The 23,578-nt window shown below is 43.9% G+C and overlaps 5 protein-coding genes across 6 annotated transcripts; 2 read left to right on the top strand and 3 right to left on the bottom strand.

Moving 5' to 3' along the window:
- The first annotated feature begins 652 nt into the window (after positions 1-652).
- On the top strand, positions 653-3,547 carry timm13 (translocase of inner mitochondrial membrane 13 homolog (yeast)). Its single transcript, XM_040183764.2, has 3 exons — positions 653-1,783; positions 2,021-2,089; positions 2,325-3,547. The coding sequence occupies exons 1-3, from the start codon at positions 1,664-1,666 to the stop codon at positions 2,421-2,423; spliced, it is 288 nt and encodes a 95-aa protein (XP_040039698.1). The 5' UTR covers positions 653-1,663; the 3' UTR covers positions 2,424-3,547.
- tmprss9 (transmembrane serine protease 9) lies at positions 2,207-10,396 on the bottom strand. Its single transcript, XM_040183759.2, has 16 exons — positions 10,138-10,396; positions 9,585-9,780; positions 9,332-9,459; positions 9,185-9,252; positions 8,924-9,099; positions 8,770-8,814; positions 8,084-8,197; positions 7,767-7,932; positions 7,380-7,654; positions 6,977-7,119; positions 6,230-6,515; positions 5,726-5,839; positions 5,484-5,652; positions 5,121-5,386; positions 4,599-4,735; positions 2,207-4,161 (listed from the first exon to the last, which is right to left on the bottom strand). The coding sequence occupies exons 2-16, from the start codon at positions 9,718-9,720 to the stop codon at positions 4,000-4,002; spliced, it is 2,385 nt and encodes a 794-aa protein (XP_040039693.2). The 5' UTR covers positions 9,721-9,780; positions 10,138-10,396; the 3' UTR covers positions 2,207-3,999.
- Positions 10,397-11,049: 653 nt separating this feature from the next.
- On the bottom strand, positions 11,050-13,014 carry lsm7 (LSM7 homolog, U6 small nuclear RNA and mRNA degradation associated). The gene is made up of 4 exons (XM_040183763.2): positions 12,888-13,014; positions 12,530-12,620; positions 12,316-12,387; positions 11,050-11,535 (listed from the first exon to the last, which is right to left on the bottom strand). The coding sequence occupies exons 1-4, from the start codon at positions 12,891-12,893 to the stop codon at positions 11,393-11,395; spliced, it is 312 nt and encodes a 103-aa protein (XP_040039697.1). The 5' UTR covers positions 12,894-13,014; the 3' UTR covers positions 11,050-11,392.
- A 136-nt stretch (positions 13,015-13,150) lies between these two features.
- On the top strand, positions 13,151-15,979 carry LOC120823624 (kelch-like protein 23). Its single transcript, XM_040183760.2, has 3 exons — positions 13,151-14,223; positions 14,394-14,805; positions 14,969-15,979. Exons 1-3 carry the CDS (start codon positions 13,287-13,289, stop codon positions 15,270-15,272), a joined length of 1,653 nt encoding a protein of 550 aa, XP_040039694.1. The 5' UTR covers positions 13,151-13,286; the 3' UTR covers positions 15,273-15,979.
- cers4a (ceramide synthase 4a) lies at positions 15,358-23,324 on the bottom strand. Of its 2 annotated transcripts, none has more exons than XM_040183762.2 (11): positions 23,211-23,324; positions 22,313-22,489; positions 21,521-21,638; positions 20,319-20,437; positions 20,042-20,099; positions 19,840-19,890; positions 18,890-18,982; positions 18,280-18,408; positions 17,642-17,748; positions 17,175-17,331; positions 15,358-17,084 (listed from the first exon to the last, which is right to left on the bottom strand). In XM_040183762.2, the coding sequence occupies exons 2-11, from the start codon at positions 22,486-22,488 to the stop codon at positions 16,878-16,880; spliced, it is 1,215 nt and encodes a 404-aa protein (XP_040039696.1). In that variant the 5' UTR covers position 22,489; positions 23,211-23,324; the 3' UTR covers positions 15,358-16,877. The 2 variants fall into 2 exon arrangements, with proteins under 2 accessions (XP_040039696.1, XP_040039695.2); XM_040183761.2 differs by lacking the exon at positions 23,211-23,324 and adding an exon at positions 23,059-23,204.
- Between the last annotated feature and the right edge of the window lie 254 nt (positions 23,325-23,578).

The following is a 23,578-nucleotide window of genomic DNA, read 5'->3' as shown; positions in this document are numbered from 1 at the left end:
TTTAAGAAGATTAGATTAATGAACTCAAGATTATAATCTAGGGTTAATTCATTTTGCTGCACTTTAACCCAACGCTCCCTCCCCCCCTTTGAGCCCGATGTGGCTTGACGCCAAAGTGGTCTGAGGACATGTGTGTGTGTGTGTGTGTGTGTTTTTCATGTGCTTGGGTGCTAGCATTGTGTAATCTGTGCATTAGTTACTTTCAGGCAGGGACGCCACTAATCAGACGCCCAACAATTATTCCTCAATGCCCCCAGCGTTGCAACAAGCCACTCACACAGTGTCTGTTGATAGTGACAGTAACCAACCGTCACTCCGTTGTTGCCTGCAGACTCACTGTACCACATATTGGTTCACTCAAGGCAGGTGGTCTTCTCAGTGAGGTCATCTCGTCTGAAACATAAAGCGACACGGGGTCATCCTCATGCCTGGGCCTCAACACCAAACAACGCAGAGGTTCTCATGACCTTCTATTTATGTTATTGGCTCTTACGTTGTGCATAGTTTTGGCTTGAAGTAAATTTACCAATGTTGGTTTAGATATATTACAAATCCTATGGAATGATTGACAAAATAATAATAAATGTATGCAATGATTAAAGACAATATATCAAATGTCCTAATTGAAATCATACACCATGAAAGCATATATTAAGTATTTTTTTTATTGTAATACAATTTCCAACAGCCTAATGTTGAGAATCAGCATGAAATAAAAAATCAGCCGTTGTGGTGTTTTACAACAATACATCCAACAAAAATTATCTCCCACAATTGGTTCCCGAATTTTTGTTCAGCCAAAACAAAGCAGGCAATTCTGCTGACTGTTTTATTACCTGTTTTCAACACTGTGCACATATATTCTCAGTCACTACACAGCCTCTTTTTGTTACGGCTTAATTCCGTTTTTTTAATTACCACTCAGTTTACCACCAATATACATTATACTATTGTATGAATGTTGTCCTTGTTGTTGTTCCTTTATTTCCGAGCTGGAGCATCTTATGTTTTATTTTCTCCTAGGTATTGCTTGATTCTCTTATTATTTTTGTGGTTTTGTTGGGAGGCCCGGCTGAGATTTAACAATATCTCAATCCCAACAATATTTTACACTGTACGCTCCTCTGTAATTCTTGCGACAGTAAATATCTTAAAATTTGATAACAAAATGAAAGTATATCATATACTTGGCAGTGCATGTGTTAGGAGTATGAGTGATAAATCTAACCATAGGGCTGTTTTTTTAGACATTCAAAATACAGCAGTCTAATTCTGTCCCTTAAGGTTTTACAGTGAACGAGTAGCGCTACACCGCCACCGTGTGGCTGACATGCGCAAGTGCGTGCACGTGGGTCGTTGTTCGGAGAGATAAGGGGGCATGGCTATTCGCTTTGACCATTAGTCTACTTTCCCAACGAACGGTGTGGTTTAACGTGTTTATGAAATAAAAACGTGTTTTGTAGCGGCAGAACAGTTCCACCGTCTCTCGAACAAAAAGTTGCATTTCCTGTCTCGAATGCCAATTCCAGAAGTGACGTAGGCAGACTTCCGTTGCTGTCAAGGGCATCGAAAAGTGTCGTTAGCCGAGCCTACTAGTAGCTGCCCACACGTGTATTTACACAAGATCAAAACAGCTAGACTTTCGGTAGCGACTCCGTTGGAAATGGACGGGTTCGGCGCAGACTTCCCAGCGGGTGCATCGGGTGGTAAAGTGGACGCCGGCACCATCATGGAGCAGGTCAAGGTCCAGATAGCAGTGGCTAACGCGCAGGAGCTGCTGCAGGTAACGTTAAATCAATGGACACAGTTGCTAAGCTAGCAAGGCTAACCTACAACTTATCTAACGTTAACTAACTGAACTGAAGAGTAATGTTACATATGCTAAATTTATAAGAGGGTGGAGTCATTGATATGTCACCACAATATGGAAATATGAGTAATGGAGAGATTATTGAAAAGGTGTCTTGATAATAATGCAATCAATAAGATGGAGAAATCGAACCACGCCTTTCTGTTTCAGAGGATGACAGACAAGTGCTTCAAGAAGTGCATAGGTAAACCTGGGAGCACGCTGGACAACTCTGAGCAGGTAGTGTTCCTTCCACAATGAGCATCATCTATCATCTCAATACGAAAAGTAATGTCTTAGTCTTGGACTGACATTAAACAAGCAATTTGAAAATGTCACCTTCGGTCCTCTACTGGGTATTTTTCACCTGCTTTTATTACATTACAGACAAAATCAGAAATGGATTGGCGGAATGATTAAAATGAACATTTTGCAAAGACCCTGAATTGTCACTAACTGCTTTTTGTTCCTACAGAAATGTATTGCCATGTGCATGGACCGGTATATGGATGCCTGGAACACTGTGTCTCGAACGTACAACTCTAGATTACAGAGGGAAAGAGCTCGTATGTGAACATCTCTCCCCTCAAACGTCCTTTCCCTTCGTCGGACTGCTGCTTGCAGTGAGGAGGAGTACGTTGTTTCCACCGGCGGCCAGGAGCTGTGCACAGACGTCTCATGGCGGCAGCACAACAACATCGTCAAACCAATATCTCACGGACAGTCGGAGACTGTGGACTCGAGCCATAACAAAAGTCTCTGCGGACATTTTCATTTTGCTCGAGGAACAGTTATGTTTTTATGTTATGACTAATTAATCTTCTGGTCTACATGTAGTCACACATTTTAAAAAGCTGCCGTTTACACTTGCTTGTTTAAAGACATGTAGGTCACAATAATTAAAAGCCGTAACCTGTTGAGCACACGTGCGATTTAGTGCTTGTGATCTGTCCAAGGAAATTGAGTTAATTATTGCAGTCTTTTTTTCTTAATAGTATGGCTTCAATAGAAACACTGAAACCTCTCTGCCTTCAAACTAAGGTTGAATATTTCTTTTAAGAGACTGTTCACATACCTGTAATAACGGGTTGCTGTCACACCAATTCATCCATAAAATACTTACCGCATGTTTGCGCTACCAATTCTTTTCATTGTGTTTATGATCCGCAGAATTTTTAAACATTAAAGCTGCACAACCTGAGCCCTCAAGGGGCAAAAACCGGCAGAACTTAAACACGCTTTTAAACTAAATTCAAAACGAAGGACCAACTTTGTGTTTTCATACGGGTGAAGCTGACATTCACGAGCCTTCGAACAGCCCCATATCAAAGTACACCTGGAGAACAAAACAGTTTTGTCTGATCTGTTTTCTAGTTGTCACTCTATCTGCTGCCTGCCACAGTGGTGGGCTTGTTTCAGCAGGGTCTGCCTGGCTGTACAAAGGGTACTGAACCTTTCTCATCCGTATGTGCACACCTCGTCAGATGTCTGGCAACCACACTCTACCCCCCCCCCACTTTCCTGTGGAAATAATGTAGAGAAGTATCCGCAGGAAAAGCTTGTGAACAGTATCAGCAGTTTGGCAGCGAATGGAATCTTTTTTATGGAAAAAAAAGAGTCCTCTGTTGTGTCTCGTCAAGAGTATGTCAATCAAACATCACCATGGGTTTGTCAAAATAAAGTGAAAATTCTATTAAAGCTGATTCCAGTACTTTTTCATGCAGAATTATATTTTCCCCCCAAATCACACCTTTCAGTAACAATTATTACATTGCATCTTTGTCTTTTTTTTTTCAAGATTAGATAAAGACGTAAAAGAACCCATAAATGAACAACGTATATTCAAAACCCCCACACAAAAGAAAAAAAACACACACCATGTACTATAAGTTTAGCAGTTTGGAAAATAAATAACTGAAATAAATACAATCATAGTGACCCTACTCCAGTTCAGTATTCTCCTTATTTCTTCAGGACATTATGAAAGCGGCCAGTCAAATAACCGCAAACAGCACCAATAATCAATACTGTGGAAATGATGTCTGTGTGGCTTTAAGCATGACTTTGGTCCTTTTTACAGTAAAAAACATGCATCAAGAAAATCCACGTCGGTTGTCAACTTCTAGTAGTTTGAGCTTCTTTTTGCCTCTTCAGAAAGGCAAGTATGTAGATATCCATTTCCTGACCGAAATAACATGAGTGTAAACCCCTGGAAAACCAATTCGCCCACAACCATGTCCCCAGCTAGTCACTCCAGCAATAAACCACGGGCCAGAGGGCTGGCGGCAGGTCAGCGGCCCTCCAGAGTCCCCCTGGATGAGAGGGGGGGGGAATTAAAATGACTTCAAGGCAGTGGGAGTCCCCGGCATTTAATGAGGATACTACGAATTAAGGATGTGTGAGCTATCAGAGGAGTAAAGTATAAAGAGAATGTCACTGGGATCGCTGTTGGGATGCCTGGTGCTTTGACCGAGACAGGAATGCATGTGGGTTTCCTTACATAAGGAGATTACTGAGGGAGGGGGCAGGGGTTCTATTTTTTACGAAAGAAAGTCTGCTCTCTCCCATCAGACAAGCGTCTTTCGCATTAACGTTGCAATGTTCCTCAACAGGCAGCAATGGGGTTTTCTCCATCGTTATAATATTTGACAAATATACTTTAAAACCATGAATTAGTCATATCCTTTTCCCCCCCAAAGCCTTCGGCTGTCTAAAAGGCTTTTGGGAAACTTTGTGGAAGGTTACTTACCATACAGGTGTCCCTCCCTCCCTCCATGTGACCGGCACACATCATGTTAGGAGTCAGCACGTTTCCATAAGACTGCTGGCAGTCTGCCTGGTCGATGATGCTCACTGCAGCTTTCTGCAGCAGGTTGGTCAAAGAACCTGTGGCAAGAATGATATCAGTGGGTAATGCATTTTCACAAAGTCTGATTCCGACAACGCTTCGCTGTTGCACTTTTTAAATGTATTTATATTATAATAAAATTCCCTTTAGCTCCATCGTTCTGGTGGTAGCATCAGAAGTCCTGGTAGAACCTCAGCAGATAAAAATGAAGCTGTCTACATACCAAAGGGTAAATGCTAAATACTGTGTGAGCAGGGGATCTGGTAGTGTTTAACAATATATTGTATGATATTAGTTTTATTCAGTCCTTGGGATCATGTTGATGTGGAACTTTTCCTTCTCTGATGTTTCCTTGCTGTCGTAAAGAGTAACATCATTATGCAGAAACCGAGCACCATGTCCACCCAATTTCAAATCCCTCACCTCCCTCCCTCATGGACCCCCAGCCCACGATGTAGCACTCTGTATCCCTGAGGAAGAGGTGCACTGGTGAGGGGAGGCAGATGGACTGGATGGTGTAGGACATGGGGGCTGGGACTGCCAGCTCCAACAGAGCCATGTCGTGGTCCATGTTGGTGCCGTTGAAGGCCGGGTGGATGATGACCCTCTGGATGGGGATGACCAGGGCGCCGATACCGGAGCGCAGCACAGACCCCAGGCTCACAGCCCAGTTAGCAGGGCTAGGGTCACTGTGGGGGGATATAAATGACAACAGGCTCTGTACCATCCTGGCTCATCCAATTTCTCTGAAAATATCGCTGTGGTGAAATTCAAGTTGAGTGGTACCTTTTGAGGCAATGCGCCGCTGTGAGTAACCATTTGCTGTGAATGAGTGTGGCACCGCAGCGGTGAAGTCTCTGGAACTGGAGACTGCCAATCCAAGGCCACTCCCCCCTTCGAGCAGTCACGCCGCCCACGATCCTGTGGGAGCCCAGAGCGGGACGCATGCCGCACTCTGCAGCAGGAACGCGCATCAGAAATATTTCCTTTTTAATCCAGCGTGTGCATTCCTTCACATATAAACTTACCACAGTTCATCTCGTCAGCCTGGTTGGGGCAGTCTGGGACGCCGTCACACTCTGGGTTGACCTTGCTGATGCAGGAGGCGGCGCCACACTGGAAGTTCCCAGTGCAATTGAAGGCTGGAGCACATGATGGACAGATGTCATGTGTGGCGTGAGCGTACGCAAGTATTTGCAATACCACAATAAAGGTTGGCTTAATTTAGTTTCTCTTAGTAAAAGATGAGACAAGCATTTTTGATATCGGTTCAGTATCGAGGAAGTACGCTGATAAACAGACTGAAGTGTAATTGCTCAGGCTATTTGCCATCTTACATCGGCTAGAATTGACAATTTTTTAAATCGTATTTGCTCTGACGAAGATCTAAGTAGGAATGCAGTCGAGTAAATCGTGACACGGCGTAGGGCGGAGGCGTAACCTCTTTCCTCATCATCTGCTTACACACAAAACAAAGGTTTAAAAATACCAGTTAACCATTTAATTAAGCTGCTCTCTCAGCATGACATTACCAGTCGGTGTTGGTGCAGCGGACACATCCAAGGCTGTGGTCCTGGGAACTGGGGGTTTATTAGAGCGTTCTGCTGGCACAGTAACATGCACAGTAGGAACATGCTGATGGGAATCATGGACCAAGCTGGGATCTGTGTAGCTTAAAATCCAGTTGCGAAGCCGGGTGATGCGGGAATAAACGCCAGGGTGGTTGATCTGGGCACATCCGACACCCCAACTCACCACCCCAGCCAGAAAGAACCTCCCCGGGGCCCCCTCACACACCAGAGGCCCTCCGGAGTCACCCTGCAGGGAACACAACGAGGAAAACTTAGTGTTCCTTTTTGTTATTGTCACTCAGTGTCAGGGAATCAGTGTTCATTGATTAGGATCCGCACTGTATTTTCCATGATTTAAAGGATTGATAAAGCACTTGGATTAGAAAATGCAATGACCTCCATGAAGGACGAGCTCTAAGCAAGGAAGTACAGAGGTTCAGGAATATTTGCATCTATGCAAGGACATATGACACTTTTCTAGATCGATTGAGCTCAATTTTTTTTTTATCTGATTATCATACGCAGCAAGTTATGCCAAGATGAAAATAGCTTTTTTTAAAGGGTGGAACCAGTGATAACATGCCGTTTCAAACCTACATATAGTTTTAAGATCATCGGTGTTTGTATCCAAACTTTACCCACGGACGACAAAGAATTGTAAGAAATGTAAGTTAACGCCTCAGATGAACCAAGTAAAACAGCGCTGACCTGACACGAGTCCACTTTGCCCTGCAGGAATCCGGCACACATCATGTTGTGAGAAACAATTCCTTTGTACACAGACGATTTATTGCACACATTGGAGTCGATGATTTTCACCACAGCCTTCTGCAGTATTGGAGGCAACTTGGCTGAATGGTAGAAGAGGATAACGTGCCAGAGTCACTCATGTTGTTCATGCTTCCAACAGTCGTTTTCTCAACTGACGGTAAAAGGCTTCATACCCCCCGTCTAGTTATTCTATCCACATTATAAGCAATTTGTTGCTCAATATCTTACAGCAAAATGTTGCGTGAGAGTTTAAAAAAAAGTAATTCCGTCAATATTAAAACACCAGTGACATTATGGCATCTAGAGACCCTCATTTGCTGACGTGTTGAGGTGCACTCACGATTAAACTGTTCTGTTGCGCCCCACCCTGAGACCACGCAGCTTTGTCCGGGGGGAAACACGTAGGAGGGGGAGGGCAGGCAGATGGGCTGGATGTAAGCGCTGAAGGTCAGCGGGGTCTCCAGCTCCAGTACAGTGACATCATGGTCGTTGGTCATAGGGTCGTAGTCCGGACACACAACCAGCGACTTGATGTTAATCGTGGTGGACTCCGACTCGTCCCCGCTCACTAGTCGGGCCCCTATAAGGGCCGTCCAGTCCTTGGGGTCCCTGGTCCTAAAACACAAATAGGAACGAGATAACAATTTGTCTGTCCCTTACATGTTTAATGCTGATGTGTGGTTAGTCCATAAATAACAGCGGAGATCCTTGGAGAAATGTTGCCTACCCCTCAAAGCAATGTGCCGCACTGACCAGCCAGCGTTCGTTGACGACGGAGGCTCCACACGTGTGCCGTCCGTAGAGCCTGAGACTGACCTGCCACGGCAGCTCGCCTTGCCGAGCATCCTCCCCCCCCACCACCCGAATCCCCATAGCGGGACGTGCACCGCAGTCTGAGGACACAAGTTGGATACATTAAAGATGATAATTTTCTTACAGGCACGTCAACGATTATTTTCATTTACCGATAACAGCTGAGAAAGAAGAAAGGACAATCCAACGACCGAGCTTAAAAAAAAGGACAGTAGTAGTGAAGTAATTTACCACAATGAGCTTCATCAGATCCATCTGCACAGTCGGAGATAAAGTCACACTGTGTATTTAATTTGGTGACACATTCTCCGTTGTCACAAGTGAAGGTGTTGCCGGGACACTTTGCTGCAGAGCCGAGATGAAAGAAAAATGTCAGAATGAGATTTACAGGATATGGAAAAATGTGAAGATAATGTGGGTATCATTTGTTATTATTTATCGAATCATATTTTGTAAGGATAATGGGGGTTTTGTGTAATATTACAGAACATTTTCAAACTGTCTTAAAACAATACTCACATGCCCAAATTGCAAGAATTATTGGTGACTGTATTCAATCCTCCTGTTCATTCTGCACTAATAAATTGATTCCCAAAGTGACTCCATAACCCACAGAAAATGTTCTCCAAAGTTGAGCCAATCAAGAAGCTTTTTGCATTAAAATTTTCATGTGCAAAATCCTTTAGTATTCCTTGTTTTTGACCACCAGTGGATGGAAAGTAACGGTAACATTTTGCACAGAACAAGGCCTATGGATTTATTTACCCACATTATCCCTTCATTACATAATGAAGACATGTAACCAATCTATATGTTCATATTAAAAACACAATCATTTTTGTATTCCACAATGCAGTAAATACATGTTTATATAAGCTCAGCAGGGTTGTAGGTTATAGATTAGCATATTCCCTTACCTGTCATCTCATTTCCAATAGAATAAAATGACTTCCCACTGGCTCCTAGGAACGGAAAAGACACTGTTAGGACATCAGCCGTGGTGCATTTCTTTTCCTCGCACTACACATCCACTCGTACGACCACAGACTGAGGACGGCAGGCTTTTACTACCCAGTAAGACGATAGCCGTGATCTCTCCGAATTCTGGCACCTCCAGTGGTTTCCCGTGCATTATTGAGCCAAGTCCTGCTCTCAGCAGATCCTGAACAAAGTTGTCTGAAAACTGCTGGACCTTTGACACCATGAAGACCAGCCTGAATGTTGCCATCACATCACCATTAATGTTACTGGGAAGAAACAGACAATGCCGTTTTTTTTTTTTTTTTTAATCGCTTGGATTAAGTCATGTACTTCAGTTCAGCTTCCACTCACCCAAAGGCAACAATACTGCAATCGACGTAGTGCTGCGATATCGACGAGACAGCGAAGGCATGTTTGACCTGTTAGAAGATAAAATGTGAAAATTACAACCTTTTTAAATCAAATATTCGTGTCAGCGTGGCGATAGTCGGCACTAACCGCGGTCTGTAAAACTGATGCCAGTACGATGGAGAAACCGGAGTTGTCATCTGACAGAACTGGATTGTACTTCAGACCTTTCAGCTCCACCGTCTCCATGAAATCATGCTGCTCCTGCACCAGGTAGGCTGACCGCAACACAGTAGAAGTGCTTTATTCTAACAGAGCAACTCCGTTGAGACAGGTTGAAGGGATCAGTCTGAAAAAGCTCATGACATGCTGCTGCATATGCGCTCATGCATGTGATACTCACCAATGACCAGGCCTGCAAAGATCCCGAAAATGAGGAAGAGGAAGAGGAAGGCTATGATGGAGCCCCTGTGGCAGGAAGAATTGGAGCCGGAGGCTCCTGAAGAAGCACACGGCTCTCCATCCTTCTTCCCCTCCATGTTGGATTCACAGCACCAGCCTCACAACTCACATTGCATCGTATCCAGTGTCATGATGCCCTACATCCAAAATAACAATATCAGGAAAAGTCACATAAGAGGAGAATTGAAAGCGTTGATGAATGAGTCATTGAATGCATTAGACACTCATTTAGCGTTAGTTATACGGGCACATTGTTTAATGAAAAGGGGTTCCTATCATAAATACAATAAGAAGTCGTTATGGCGACACAGACAAACAGTGGCTGCGTCCGGGACGCGCGTAAAGCGCACCGGGGGAAAACGGTAACGCTTTAAACATCCTTTAACGTTTGAGCAGCATTCCAATGGATAAAAGCACTCGGGTGGGAACATTCGTTACGCACGGTGACTCCAGGTGTTACACAATAGAAGCTTTATGCGCCGACGTAAACTCACGGACTGGTCTCCTCTGGACGCTGGCGATCTCCTGCAGCTCTCGGGGTCGGACTTGGATCCACACGGGGAGAAAAAGCAGCAGCATGGGTGGAGGAAGACCAACGGGGAGGACAGAGGGGTCGGCTTTTTGTTCCACCTGCGGCGGGGCGGGCCGCGGGCAGCTCACCTTTTCAGTTGCCTTTACAAAGCTTCCCCCCCGGCGCACCCTCCTCCCGTCGGTATTGATCCCTTCGGTTCCACCCCGATGTACACAGGCATATCCCCGCTCAGCTCGGCGATCCCATAATCTCCAGGTACATATATTAAGTAGATCTTGGTGAAGACGTTGAAAAAGAACAAACTAAAACAGGCCTAATTCTCTTGCGGGTTCCGTCCGGGCTGCGTGGAGGAGCGAAGCCTCCTGGAAACCGTTCAAGCCTGCGAGCAGCGGGCGAACCACTCGGGTGCTTTTAGCGGGATTAGTTTCTCAAAAGAGGAGTTTGTTAACCTACTGCTCTTAGTCTGACAGAGAGGGCGGAAGCGAGGTTCTGATTTGCAAATCCAGGATGAAATCATTTTAAAAAATGGTCTCACGCAGTTGGGTGTGTAAGAAAAACTTCACTTGTCAAAGGCACGAATAACAGTTTATAAAAGTGGATGTGATTTTGCTTCAACAATAAATAGTTGCTTTGCCATTTTAACAGCATTATTAGCTCACCCCACTTGCAGAACAGAGCCACCTATTATGCCAACTGCCCCTGTGTGCACAGGGAGGCTTCGGTGGCTTATGTCCACAAACAAAATCCCCTTCAATCCTTTAAACACTGTCAAAGATGACAAGGAACAAGTTGGTGGATGGAGCTGTGGCCAATGCGGCAGCGTGTCCACAAAGTAAAAACTAAATGATTTAAAGTTAAAAATATACAACATTCATTAGGATTTATTTTATTTTATTTTCTTATCAAAAACAACAAAGAATAGTAAAAAGTTTCTTATTGAGGATAAAAAGAAAACAGTACGGTTAACTTCCCAAACGCGTGGGCTCTTTACAACTCAAATCTTTGCAAACTTGCACACGACAGACAGAAACAAAGCTGAAGTGCTTTCAAGCACCCATTTGGTGTACAACTTATGATTATCAACAGAAATTTGCTGTGTTTGACGCAGTAATACAGTTATGACTTCTTTAAAATTTAAACAGAAAAAAAACTCCACAAAGTGTGTGCATGGTTGTATCGGTGTGCGTGAATGAATGAAGCCAATGATTGGTTGCGTATTAGCCATCCTGCTGCTGTACGAAAGGGTTCGGTATAGCCTCCATGCCGTCCTGCGGACAGATTAGCACAACGGAGGTTCCTCTGCAGACCACCAGACCCAGCTGCCTGGTGTCTTCTGTCAGCTTCAGCTGGTCATCTGGGTCTGGATGGATTAAGGTTAAAGAGACAAAAGAATCACATTTTTACACGTGGATGTGAAGAGCAATTTAAACAAACCCCTTTAAACATTTAAAAGAGGGAGCCCCCGTAGACCACGTGCCCCCGTAGACCACTACTAACGTACCTAACTAACCCTACCGAGGAATCACTTCATATACATCTGTGTGTCCTCGCTTTTAGCTCTTCTCGTTTCAAGGTAAGAAGCCAGAGGAATGAGGAGACAAGGAAGCACGATATTAAGAAAGGAGAGGAGACCCCTTTGTTCAACCTGCGCCTGTAGAAATACAAATAAGTCTGCACCATTTACCTCCCCTTTATTATAAAATAACACTTCTCAATATGAATCTGGTGACAAAACGTTGACACGTGAAGCAAGCATACAGCAATGTAATCATTGCTTGATTTTGGTTTCAGGCTGTGAGAATTCTCAAGCAAATGGGACTTCTATTTGTATTATGGCCACTAAACGGTATAGTTAAAATATCAGGTTCAACCAAATAAAAGGTTTAATATCTTTCTTGTTAGCACATACATGAAACAAATTAAGTTAAATCTAGACTTGTCCGTGGGTCTTTATTTTCTACCAGTCCTCGACATCACTTCATGTCTTTTCCTTTATTTTACTTTACAATGTGTCCGTTGGAGTGGAAGTTCCACAGTGTCCTGTCGGCGCAGATAAGTTGTTGTTTTGGTTTATTCAGCTATAAATTAACGTCACGTCTCCCGAACACCTGCTCGAGTTTATATGGCCAATTTGACTTACCACGCATGTACTCGATAGTACCATCCAGTACCAGGTTCAGCAGAGGATCAAACCCCTTCAGGACACCGCTGGCTGAGGGTTAACGACACAGAATAAAGCTCTCATTAGCCAGGCAATCCACAACAGTACCCAAACGACGCGAAGTCTGATTTGCTCAATGCTAACTCAGTTAGCATTGACGGTAGCTTGCTATCTTCGGGACTAGTCGATTTACCCTCTCGTCCTCCTTGAAACTTCACACGAATTGGCTTGTCGATGTATTTTGACAAGTCGAAGATGCTCTCCTTTTTCTTCTTTTCTTTATCCTGCACAGAGCAAACGGACATTGATTGGTAATTGACGATGAAAGCTCGTCGCAAACAAACACGGACTCAGAGGTTAGCTTCGCTCGGCTAGCCGAGTTAGCAAACGGAAGAGCTAAAGCCACGTTCATTTCGAGTACTTCTCGGACGTCATATTCGGAATAAACATAACGGACTCAAGGGAGCCATCGTTTTACTATTCGTACCCAACGTGTACGGGCGCAACATTTAAAATGTGTTTGAATGAAAGCTGAAGCCATATGAACTCACCGCCATGTTTGCTGTGTGACACGGAAGTGAAACTGTGACCCCAAAAGTATTCCACCAATCAAATCCACGAGCGTCTGTAGCTGACGTCACTCGGTTGTTCTAGTATTATTCATTTGCCAAGAGTAAAAATGATCACAGTTTAATAATCAGACAATTATTGCTTAATGATACATTTCTGACTCTATGTTGTAATCAGCATCTGTCTCTCACGCTGACCTCCTTTTCCTTGTTGCTTTTAGCCAGCATTCAGTCAGGGGGGGACGTCTATTAATACCACCAGTTGGTGTGTTGTAAACTAGAAGGAGAAGGAGGAAATGTCCAGAAGACGTTTGGTGTGTCGGTGAAATGGCGTGCTTTGCCGACGCAGAGCTGAAATCTTAGAGCTTTAAATACACCGTCATGACTGAAAAGATAAACAAACCCGAGGAGGAAAAATCTGCCTGGCATATGGCAGACTCCAACTCTGCGCCTGTTCTTATCCCCGATTCTATTCTACAAGTAGAAGGAGAGAGTTTTTATGTCAACCGTCAACAGCTGGCTCGCCAGAGTCCCTACTTCAGGGCTCTGTTTTTTGGCGGCGGCCTCGAGAGCAGCAAAAGGAAAGTTGAGATCAAAGGTGTGAGTCTGCAGCATTTCAAGGTCTTGATGGAACACAGCAAGAAATCCAATCTAGCTCTGGAGAGGGAAAACGTTCTTGGGATTCTTGAGACCGCAGACTTTTTACAACTGGATCACGCCAGGCTTTTGTGCTGTAAGTTCCTGGAGCGTGAGCTGCACCTCAGCAACTGTCTGGGAATGATGGCCTTCGCCTGGCAGCGGGGCTGCGCTCAGCTGTACACTGCAGCTCGGCAGGTTGCGCTCACACATTTCTCTGCTATTGTCGCTGAAGAGGATTTCCTATCGCTGTCTAAGGAGACTGTTGCCGACCTTCTCGCCAGTGATGACCTTGCCATCCACAAAGATGATCTGGCCGTAGATGCCACCCTACGCTGGGTGTCATTTGATTCAAAGCGAGAGGAACATTTTCTGGAGCTCATTCAGCTGGTGAGGCCAGAGTCGCTCTCTTTACCATTTATTACTGAACTTTTGAGCAAAATGAACAGCTCTGACCCCAGAGGCAAGCTCATCTGCACGCTGAATGAACACTTCCCGACATCTTGGTCAATGGGCAGATCGATGACGAGGACCAGGGCCAGAGAGACCCTCTTTGTCCTGGGTGGACCTCATAATGAGGAAGAGCAGTCACTGTACCAATTTCACCCACTCAGTGGTAGATGGCAGAGCTGCGCCCCTCTGCAGAGGAAGAACCTAACCCAGTACTCGGTAGCTGCGTTAGGTAATGATGGATTTGATTGGTAGAAATGAATTTATTCCTCATGGGAAGTGTTTACATGATGATGCATCTAAATCATCTACCTTTAATACTTTCCGATTGATACAACGTATATTGGACATCAAAATCCATACATTATATTGTTTTCATTTTCTCATTCTCCAACTATGTAGGGGACAATGTGGTGGTGACAGGTGGCTTTTTCCGGGACGTGCTGTGGTTCAGTGTGGACTGGGTCAGGATATACCAATGTGGGAACCAGCGCTGGGTGGATGGGCCAGCCCTGCAGAGGTCCAGGCACAGCCACTGCTCCATAGGGCTAGACTCCTCACTGTATGTCCTGGGGGGCAGCAGGGACGAAGGGCTTATGGCCGATGTAGAGAGGCTAGTGCTGGGGTCAGAGGAGGGCTGGGATGAGGTCAGCCCCATGGTCAGGTCTGTGGAGAGGGCAGCCGCTGCTGCCCTGGGCTCGTGTATCTATGTGGCGTGTGGCTTGGATGAAAACGGGGAGGTGTATGGTGGAGTTCAGAGGTACACGGTGAAGAACGACCAGTGGGATGTGGTTTCCTATTCTCCGTTTCCAAGGTGAGTGAATTTTCAATTTAGCGCACTCTTTTCGGGGGTTGCTTTCTGACAGATTCTGAAACTAATATTTCTTAATTAGTACGTTGTTGTTTTCAAAATCGATTCTCCTATCAAGCCCTTGTTATATGATTTCTTCTTCTTTTTTTTTTTTTTGGGATACCAGATACGACCTGGTTGCCTCAGAGCTGAACGGTGCCCTTTACCTGTTTGGAGGCCAAGCCATGCGTTTTGACGCGGAGACAGACGAGTGGACCGCGCTGAAGGAGGAATGCCTGGACAGGAAGTTCTTCTGTGGCTGCGCAACAATCAGCGGACAGATGTACCTGGTCAGCGAGAGGAAGAGTAACAAAGCGTTTCCAAACATGGTGCTTGTGGACCCCTACATAGATACTTGCATTGAGGTGGATGACGCCATACCGTGCCCCGTGCCGCTGAGAGGGTGTGTCACCATCAGGATGGCCACGTGATGTGACTGACCTACTCAAATCTATTCTACTATCTATGATTGAGACTTACAGCAAAAACATGAAAAAAAACAGCAGTACTAACTTCTTAAATAGAAATAATTTATTAAAACCTTCCAGCAGGCCAACATATCAGAAAAAGCATCCATGTGCACTCACAAGAGAATAGTGTGCAGTGTGACTTTCATAGAAAAGGGATGTTACTACAGGTTTTATATCTATTAAAGTAACACTGATATTTTAGTGTGGGTCATGGGTTATTCAGTGGATCAGCCCTTTTAGTGAATCCCACTCTGCCTCAGTTATTCAGAGGCAGACACAATCCATTTTCTACTTTACTGTCTAATCCTGAAACTAACCCATGGAAATTAAACATCTGTTTTTTGAAATGAATGAACTTCTGTGTATACTGAGAGTGTACTTTCTGAACACTATATCTGTTAATTAAGGAACTTGGAGTTTGGAGACAGCTGAAATACACTGAACCATGTCTTTCAGTGTTTAAATTCATGTTCAATGCCACTAAATACCCTAAATGGTACGCACCGGCCTTTATGTGAGCCATAAAGCATTGAACCTTAGTAAACTACTCCTCACATTTGCGTAACTTTCATGGCATACTTGTTCACCACCAAGTACCAAATATCAAAACTATTCACAGACTACGGTAAAAACAGCAGGCAAGGCACAAAGCAAACAGCCAGTGGTTCAGACCTTGACAGAAACCTTGCTGCGAAATCATGCTGTCACAATGATATTCAAAGTAGAAAAAGAAAAACACAGAATCCATATTTCTATGAGCAGAAATATTTTGTAAAGGCATCATTTTAGCAGACAAGATATATTCTTATTTGTACACCAGGAGGCGCCGTAACTCTTTTGAAAATTGAGCACGTACATTACCGACAACATCAAATCAAAGAAATCTGTACCTTGATCCCGCCCTCAGGGACTTTTCACATTCTGCCACAGAGTACATCAACATACAAACTACCTGGTTCATAAAAAAATATAAAGTGGTTTATCAACATATTTACTAGAACATATATTGTTTACAACCAGCCAAACCGTCCGTGTATGTGGAAACAAAGCTGCAGGAGTGAATACTATTCAATTCTAGTTTTAAGTTGCTCTCATTAAAACGTCATCATAACATGTATTAGATAGGATCAGTTTGACTTTGTGTAAAACATTTGGAATTCCTTGTTGACCAAATAAAGGATATAAGCTTTACTTTAAGGTACATAATGAATTCATTAATATCATAATAAAAAAACAACGTGATTACAAAATCTGCAAAAACCAAATGATTTGTTGTGAAGGATATTTCCCTTCCTGCTTGTTTTGCCATCGATACTGTATGTAGTGGAAGTAGCCTGCCAACCGGGTGAGCAGATCTACAATCCTCTGTGCTTCTTTGCTCTGTTTTTTCATTGAAGATAATCAGGAATCATGCATGTCCTGTTTGGCCAATGGACCGTGTTGGGTTGGACACAAGCCATGTGCATGTATCATATATTGGAAACAACTTATTCTTCGATAAGTAGGAGGGCAAACGATTGTTTTTTCCCCAGCGAGGATCAGTCAGCGTGGAAGTACGCGACTCCACTATCTAGCTTTGCGACTCTGCGCTCTGCAGTTTATTTTCCTCTGGCTAGTCAGGTTGTTCAGGACACAGTTGTTAGCCAGCGATGCCAGTTTGCAGTTGATTGCGCCCTTTCTTTGCTTCCTGCTCCCTTCGTCTCCATCTTCCTCGGGCGCTTCCTCTTCATCGTCAACCTCACTTTCGTCCTCACTACGTTCATCGCGCTCCACCTGTGACGAAAGAAAAACAAGTAGTATAGAATTCCCCCGGAGCGAAGGCAACTCACAGCAACCTTCCCTTTTAATTTGCAATCCTCTCACCTTGCCCAGGAACACAAACTTGTAAAGCATACGCAGGATCAGATAAGCCCAGAAGATGTGCAGTGCTTGCAGCACTAACAGAAGGGTGTTGAAGAAATAATAACCAAAGAAGGGCTGGAAGAATTCTAGAGACAGCACCAAGGTTGTGTGGACCACTCTGGAAAGCAAACAGTAAGACGGAGCTTTGGTGATGGTTCTCTTCAAAGGGTTAAGAGCACTTTGACCACTTGAATACTGTTTATCAACTCTTTGCTTGGGGACGGTAAATCTTCTGCTCTCAGGTAGGAAACCAGAACACACTGAAGGTGGCAGAGGATTTTGTAATAAAACTATTTGTGTAAAAGCTGACGCAGTGTTGTAAACCCCCGATGACCCCAGCAAAAAAAAACCTGGTGACGCCTAAGTTTGAGGCTGTGTGCAACGCAATGTGCAATGTGTACACAGTATTCCAACATGACATTTTGTACCTGCCAGGAAACACCACCAGCCTGGTCACCAGGAACGCCAGAGCGAAGACGACAAAGAGCGAGTCACACGTCCTCGTCCAGCCGGCGTAGTGAAACATCTTGGCAGACTTTCAGAGGAAAAGTTGCCGTTGAGTTATCCAATCCAAACTATTTTACAAGTAAGGTTAATCCCTGCATTCAATCCCAGGCTTTCTCTGTTATTGTTTCTACAGCGAAAAAGCACAGAAACTATCACAAACATTTACTCAAAGAAAAAAGAAGAAATGTGAGAAAAGTATACATATTATCACGTGAGTGGCCGGACAGAGATGAATTAAGCCAGACAATGAAATCCACAATATAATTACATCTCTAATATACCAAATGAGTTCCCTTAACACATTTCCTGCTTTACAGGAGTTTCTGGCTGAATACAAACCCAAAGATATCGCAAAGGTCATTCGTTTTTTTTTTACCAAAACGCAACAATCACGTCCACACAAAAATTACACAATGGCTCTATCCGAGTCAGATTCCCTGTGGCCTTTGTGCAATGCTTTTGGCTTTTCAACACCTTGCATGTGAGTAAACACAATCCCCTTAACTTGCAATACATTCTGTCCTTTCCTTCTCTCCAGAGAGAGCGTGTGGTGGTTTACCTCGAGCAGGAAGTCAGAGGAGTCGTGCACCAGCATCACCAGAGTGCCAACCCTCACATAGTTGGCGCAGTAGGAGAAACCGATGAGGAACACGGTGGCGATGTGATGAATCACCTGCTCCTTGAAGTCCTGGAAGGCACACATGGACACAAACACACACACAGACCACAAAGTGTGAAGAAGATGCATAGTCGTCGTTACCAAGTCTTTGGTCTGCGGTCCTGAGTCGGTCATGAGTTGTGTCCAAGTATTGGAAAAGCAGATGTACAGTACATGTTGTCTGGAGTGATTTCTTGTTTAGTTCGAAGCTCATTTATTTTGATTGGCAGCTCGGAGGCTGAATCATACAAAACCTTTTTCTCACTGAAATAAGGACATTTCTAAGTAAGCTGCAGCAGTAAGCATCTCAGATGGTTTCCTTAAGACGCAAAAACATGACAGATGAATCACATTCAATATTTAATGTAATTTATAGTATTTTAGAGCACATATAAGAAAATTAGCATTCCTTTGTATAGGTGCATCTTATGTACATGTTTTTTTTAACTTCATTGTATTTTACTGTTGGTTCTATAAAGATAAAGTAAAAACTATTAATCCTCACACTCACTTTTCGCTTGACGTCCACAGACACGCACAGAAGTAGCGACAAATAGAAGCCCAGTTCCAAGATGTAGTACCAGTAATGAGCCACAGCCACGGGCTACAGAATGAGAGGAAGACAGAAAACATGAGTCCAAATTTAGTTCTGTGGTATGTGATTGTGATTGTGTTTTTCAAAGCTCAACAGTTTCTGAAAAAATAGATATATTTTAAATAGTTGTCTAAGAAGCTAAAAGACCAGAATCGACTACTATTTCACGGTGACTTCAGGATGTGTGTGTAGGGGGAAAGAATTGAAGGCTCCGGGGTGATTTACAGTGGGGACGTGCTTGTGTTTCTGAAGCTCCCGCACAGACAAAAACTTCTTCGCAGCAACACAATGGTAGGAAGCGGACTGTGGCCTGTAACCCTCGTATAAGCATCCTTTCTTTCTGTCAGATGCCTCAGGATCTCCGGAAAAAGGAAAAAGATCAGCTGGCGTGAGGCCTGCAGGAGCTGTTCTCTGTACGTAGGGAGGCTGACCTGCCATCAACACTTCAGAGATATAAGCTTCACCAACTCAGTAAGTGGGTGTAGTATACTGATAAAAAGGTATTGTGGAAGTCTTATGTGGTCTTATTTTGTCGGGCTCCTCCGAGTTGTTATTTCTCCTAATCCCTTTTTTTAAAGGTGTTAGTGTACGTCGCACTAGTTGATTGATTTTTGTAGCGTTGTATACAAGCATTTGATCTGTTGAGCCGTTGATCCGAACCCTTTTCTGCTGTATCCAAATAAAAATACACCAAGATATCAAGCCTTTAAAACAAGTTCTTGCATTTTCTGGAATGAAGGAAAAAATAGCGAGAAACCTGATTTATGAGGCCCCGCTTCCTCTTGAAATCCTGCCTGACAATGTTTTACAGTTCATAGCGACACCATAGACCACCTGAGCTTCAAGTCAAGCGTGTTCTTGCTCACCTGTTTGGGGTAACCCCTCCAACACTCTCTATGATCCCAGAACCACGGCGTCTGTAAGATCACACAATCATCACGGTGAGTGTTCACATGCTATGTGTCATGTTTACTATGCATGCTAAGCGTTCTCACACAGTATAAATACCTGTAATGTGTAAGTCAGGCTGATCCTTTAAAAGGAAATACAGGTGACTTACAGACTCACATTAATTAAAGAGCCGAGTCCCGCAGTGAAGGATATGAGGTAGAAGACAAAACGCCAGCTGCACAGATACAAATGAACAACATCATTTGTTAGAGGCTACAGAATCCAGTAAATTGGTGAATTAGCTCAATCAGAGAGACGTTTAAGAAATGTCAAAGCAGGAATGTGAAGGTTTAAGTCCAACACACAAAATTTCGCTGTTGAATTTCCCATTTGAAAAAAAATAACAATATGTAAATATGTGTGTGTGTGTGTGTTAAGGAAAATAAAAACGCACGAGGCCTCGCAGAACTTCTTGGTGTTGCTCGGCCGGTCCTGGTTCCTTCTGTGTCTGAACCAGGTCTGGATATTTCTCTGAGAGATTCCACACTGCTTCCCCAAGCTCACCGCCTCCTTCTGCATACACAAAAACACAAACACACCTATTTACACATTCAATATTGTTGCACGCAGGCCGGCTGAGTAAGGAAACCTCCATTTATTTTAATGACTCCATTAGGGCAAAACACCACACATGTCTTTTTATTTATTTCCATTTTAACATGTTATGTCAAACACTTTTGTGTTGAATTAAAGGATGGCGCCAGCAATACTCAAAAGAGTTGTACTGTACAAATAAATATCATCCTACCTTTGCACCTGTGTCATGTCTTGTGACCCGGTATTTACATACATGCTTAACTACAAAGGCAACATCCAGGTGCCACTAGTGCGGGTGCTGGACACATGGAAATGTGTTGTGCAAATTACTCAGGACATACACACTTGCACATGAACAGCCCCACATACGTTTGGACGTTCTGTGATAATAGTAATAACATTTTGCAGGGGGGGAAAAATAGATATTTTAGTTTCTCTGCATCTCATGGCCAATGACCTTTGAACCACATTAATCACAAGGCTGCAGTGTAAGTGGTGTTTTTAATCCCTATTCTTGACAATTACAAATACAAAAAATGTAAATGATGTGTAAACTGCTGCATTATTTGTGCAATACAACTACTTGCAATCATAGTATAATTGCGCTGTGTATTATGTGTTTCACAAGCATAAACATGCTTACAACTCCTTACTTTTTACTATTGGTCAGAATGCATTCTTGACTTAAAATTCTCATATAATATTTTGTTTTAGGATGACTATGTAGCCAGGTACTATAAGATTTTCTACTAGTCTGTATATAACAATGAACTGACCTGGTGGGCTGATCAAAATATAGATTCAAAGATTTAGATTCGATTGAAAATCTAGGAAGTCAAAATCATTTCTGCAAACTAGGTTCAGGCGTTATGAAGCATTGGAGAGAAAATAAGGGCATAAAAGTCAACAAAGCATTACTGCTGCTCTTCTCGTAAGGATCGAAGGCTAAAAAGATTTTATTGAGGAAATCCAACTGAAGGTATAAAAGTTGAAGGGAAGTAAAACATGATTTGAGGATTTTCTCTTGTAACAAAGGGAAGGCAGAACTGATGTACAAACTTGCAAAGGTTGACGACTTGTCTGTTTGTAGAAGGTCTCCAGCTTTGGGACAGAATCGGCTTGAATCCGAATACGGTCCTTCACACCCAAATGTTTGCTTAACGGGAGAGCAATGAGCCTGAGAGCAAAAGAGAGAAAACAAAATAGGGGGAAAAGCTGAAACCCGGGATGATCACATAAAAACACACCCTTTCACCTTCAAGCGACTGATAGACCATAAGACGTGAGCAACACCTTCATAACTCACTGTCTTCCACAACAACTAACAAACAGTCAGACCACAAGCTGCACACCTGCCCACCCGTCACACTGGTGCATGCTGGTACTTTACATACCACCATTCAGGAAATCTTATTTGACTAAAATGACAGGCAGCCCTGCATTTCAAAAGGCAGAGTCCATTCCGTCTGGGAGGAGCGAAGCCTTTCACACAGTCAGCAGCTAAAACTGTCCACTCATGATGCCTGCTTTACACTGCCTGTCTGGTCCGTTCACTCCATCTGCCGAGTGCACAAATGAAGGGTAAAGGGGCTGTCATGCTGAGCTACACAGGCAGCACATCAGCCAGCAACCACAACCACTTCCAAGAGGAAATAAGATGCACACGATGTGTTTAAACATTTCACTTGGGGATCGACTCAATGAAAAACTAAATCCAAGATCAGCACAAATATTGAAAACTTAGCGAGTTACTTACAGTTGTCCAAGTCACAGTTACGACAACAATGAAAAGGTAGATGTTGCAGCTGTGATTTTCCCAGTGCAGTCGGGATGGAAGCAGGTGTGTCTCACCTCTCGAAGATGAATCTGAGGGCTATGAAGGCGAAGGCCAGTGGTACGGTGTAGACGAGATCTCTGGGTAGAGGAAAGCGGCCTTCGTCCTCCTTCATCTTAATGTCCTGCCAGGTGACGCCAGGAGGAAGCCAGGACTCCTCCTGCCACAGCCACTCATTCAACAGGGCCTCCATCCTGAGGGGAGGAGAACCGTGTTTTAAATGGGAACATTTGTCGAGCTTCTGAGCAAACCCGACCCGCTAAAACATTAATGCCGTATTCATTTTCACGTCACAAATAGCAGCCCAAACCCTCCAGATCAGGGAACAAACCAACATCCTGCATGTTCACACATGTTTACACAATCGTAATCTGCGCTTTGTTTATTAAATGTTCTTAATTGCTAAATTGCTTTAACATTAAAACACGGCACAAAATAGGGGGGACATGCTACGTTATAGCAGTCTGCCTGCATAACAGAACACAAGCCCGCCATTTAAGCCTTGATACACGCCGCAGTCCCTGCAAGTGTTCTAACAAGACCTGACCAACGCAGCCTTGATGCACGAGCGGGTTCAATACTCCCAAAATTGCACTCACACGCATGCGCACGGGCAACTGCATGCGTGAACGCACACGCATAAACACAAACGCGTACACACTAACAGCCAGAAATACGGTTGTGCGATCGCGACGCGCCAGATGAACCCCTCAAATTACAGGGACGGGTCACGTATTGAGCGCGCGCCGCATACTATCCATACCATTCCCATGAAAGCATCCCACACCTCACAGCTACAAGCCCCATCAACCAACAGCCAATCTATTTATTCTCATTTATCGATTCCCTATTTCCCAGAAACTCCGTAAAAACCGCTGCATTGATGCTCCAGAAGAGAACATGAATTGCGGTTACCTGTCCGTCCTCCAGCGATGGAGATGGAAGCGCACAGCAGCAAATGGGAGAGGAGGAGCTTGTCTGACGCAGCCTGCTCCTCGCGCTCAGTCATCGACGTCATCTCATTGGTTTATGTGTGCCCCCCCACTCTCCCCCTGCACAGGATAAGAGGTGGTCATTTCTTACGGACAAAACACCTACCAGGCAGTCGTCATGGGTTTAGGTTTTGTTGCATGGTGTTATGCTCTGTTGTGATAATCCTAAACATGTGACTTCAAAAAAAGATCCAAAAAGTTGAAAAAAAAAGGTTTTTGCAGAAAATATGGGAAGAAACTCATAGCAGGCTGAACTATTGATATTAATATTTGCATTTGCTGACACGTGAG

This window comes from Gasterosteus aculeatus, chromosome 8, assembly GCF_964276395.1.
Source record: "Gasterosteus aculeatus chromosome 8, fGasAcu3.hap1.1, whole genome shotgun sequence".
Lineage (NCBI taxonomy): Eukaryota > Metazoa > Chordata > Actinopteri > Perciformes > Gasterosteidae > Gasterosteus > Gasterosteus aculeatus.
Note: the sequence above shows the minus strand (reverse complement) of the source record. Positions and strands in the feature narration are given on the sequence as shown.

What these genes read in the sequence shown, in the direction of transcription:
- timm13 (XM_040183764.2), top strand. Translation starts at nt 1,664, where the DNA reads ATGGACGGGTTCGGCGCAGACTTCCCAGCGGGTGCATCGGGTGGTAAA. An exon ending in ACGCGCAGGAGCTGCTGCAG is followed by an intron (nt 1,784 to 2,020) that starts GTAACGTTAAAT and finishes TTTCTGTTTCAG; the next exon opens with AGGATGACAGACAAGTGCTT. An exon ending in CGCTGGACAACTCTGAGCAG is followed by an intron (nt 2,090 to 2,324) that starts GTAGTGTTCCTT and finishes TTGTTCCTACAG; the next exon opens with AAATGTATTGCCATGTGCAT.
- tmprss9 (XM_040183759.2), bottom strand. Translation starts at nt 9,720, where the DNA reads ATGGAGGGGAAGAAGGATGGAGAGCCGTGTGCTTCTTCAGGAGCCTCC. An exon ending in CACGGCTATCGTCTTACTGG is followed by an intron (nt 8,815 to 8,923) that starts GTAGTAAAAGCC and finishes TTCCGTTCCTAG; the next exon opens with GAGCCAGTGGGAAGTCATTT. An exon ending in ATCTGATGAAGCTCATTGTG is followed by an intron (nt 7,933 to 8,083) that starts GTAAATTACTTC and finishes TTGTGTCCTCAG; the next exon opens with ACTGCGGTGCACGTCCCGCT.
- lsm7 (XM_040183763.2), bottom strand. An exon ending in GTTTCAAGGAGGACGAGAGG is followed by an intron (nt 12,388 to 12,529) that starts GTAAATCGACTA and finishes GTTAACCCTCAG; the next exon opens with CCAGCGGTGTCCTGAAGGGG. An exon ending in TACTATCGAGTACATGCGTG is followed by an intron (nt 11,536 to 12,315) that starts GTAAGTCAAATT and finishes TAATCCATCCAG; the next exon opens with ACCCAGATGACCAGCTGAAG.
- LOC120823624 (XM_040183760.2), top strand. Translation starts at nt 13,287, where the DNA reads ATGACTGAAAAGATAAACAAACCCGAGGAGGAAAAATCTGCCTGGCAT. An exon ending in GTACTCGGTAGCTGCGTTAG is followed by an intron (nt 14,224 to 14,393) that starts GTAATGATGGAT and finishes CCAACTATGTAG; the next exon opens with GGGACAATGTGGTGGTGACA. An exon ending in TCCTATTCTCCGTTTCCAAG is followed by an intron (nt 14,806 to 14,968) that starts GTGAGTGAATTT and finishes TTGGGATACCAG; the next exon opens with ATACGACCTGGTTGCCTCAG.
- cers4a (XM_040183761.2), bottom strand. Translation starts at nt 23,102, where the DNA reads ATGGGGCTTGTAGCTGTGAGGTGTGGGATGCTTTCATGGGAATG. An exon ending in GGAGGGGTTACCCCAAACAG is followed by an intron (nt 18,983 to 19,839) that starts GTGAGCAAGAAC and finishes CTCATTCTGTAG; the next exon opens with CCCGTGGCTGTGGCTCATTA. An exon ending in AGTTTGTGTTCCTGGGCAAG is followed by an intron (nt 17,085 to 17,174) that starts GTGAGAGGATTG and finishes CTTTCGTCACAG; the next exon opens with GTGGAGCGCGATGAACGTAG.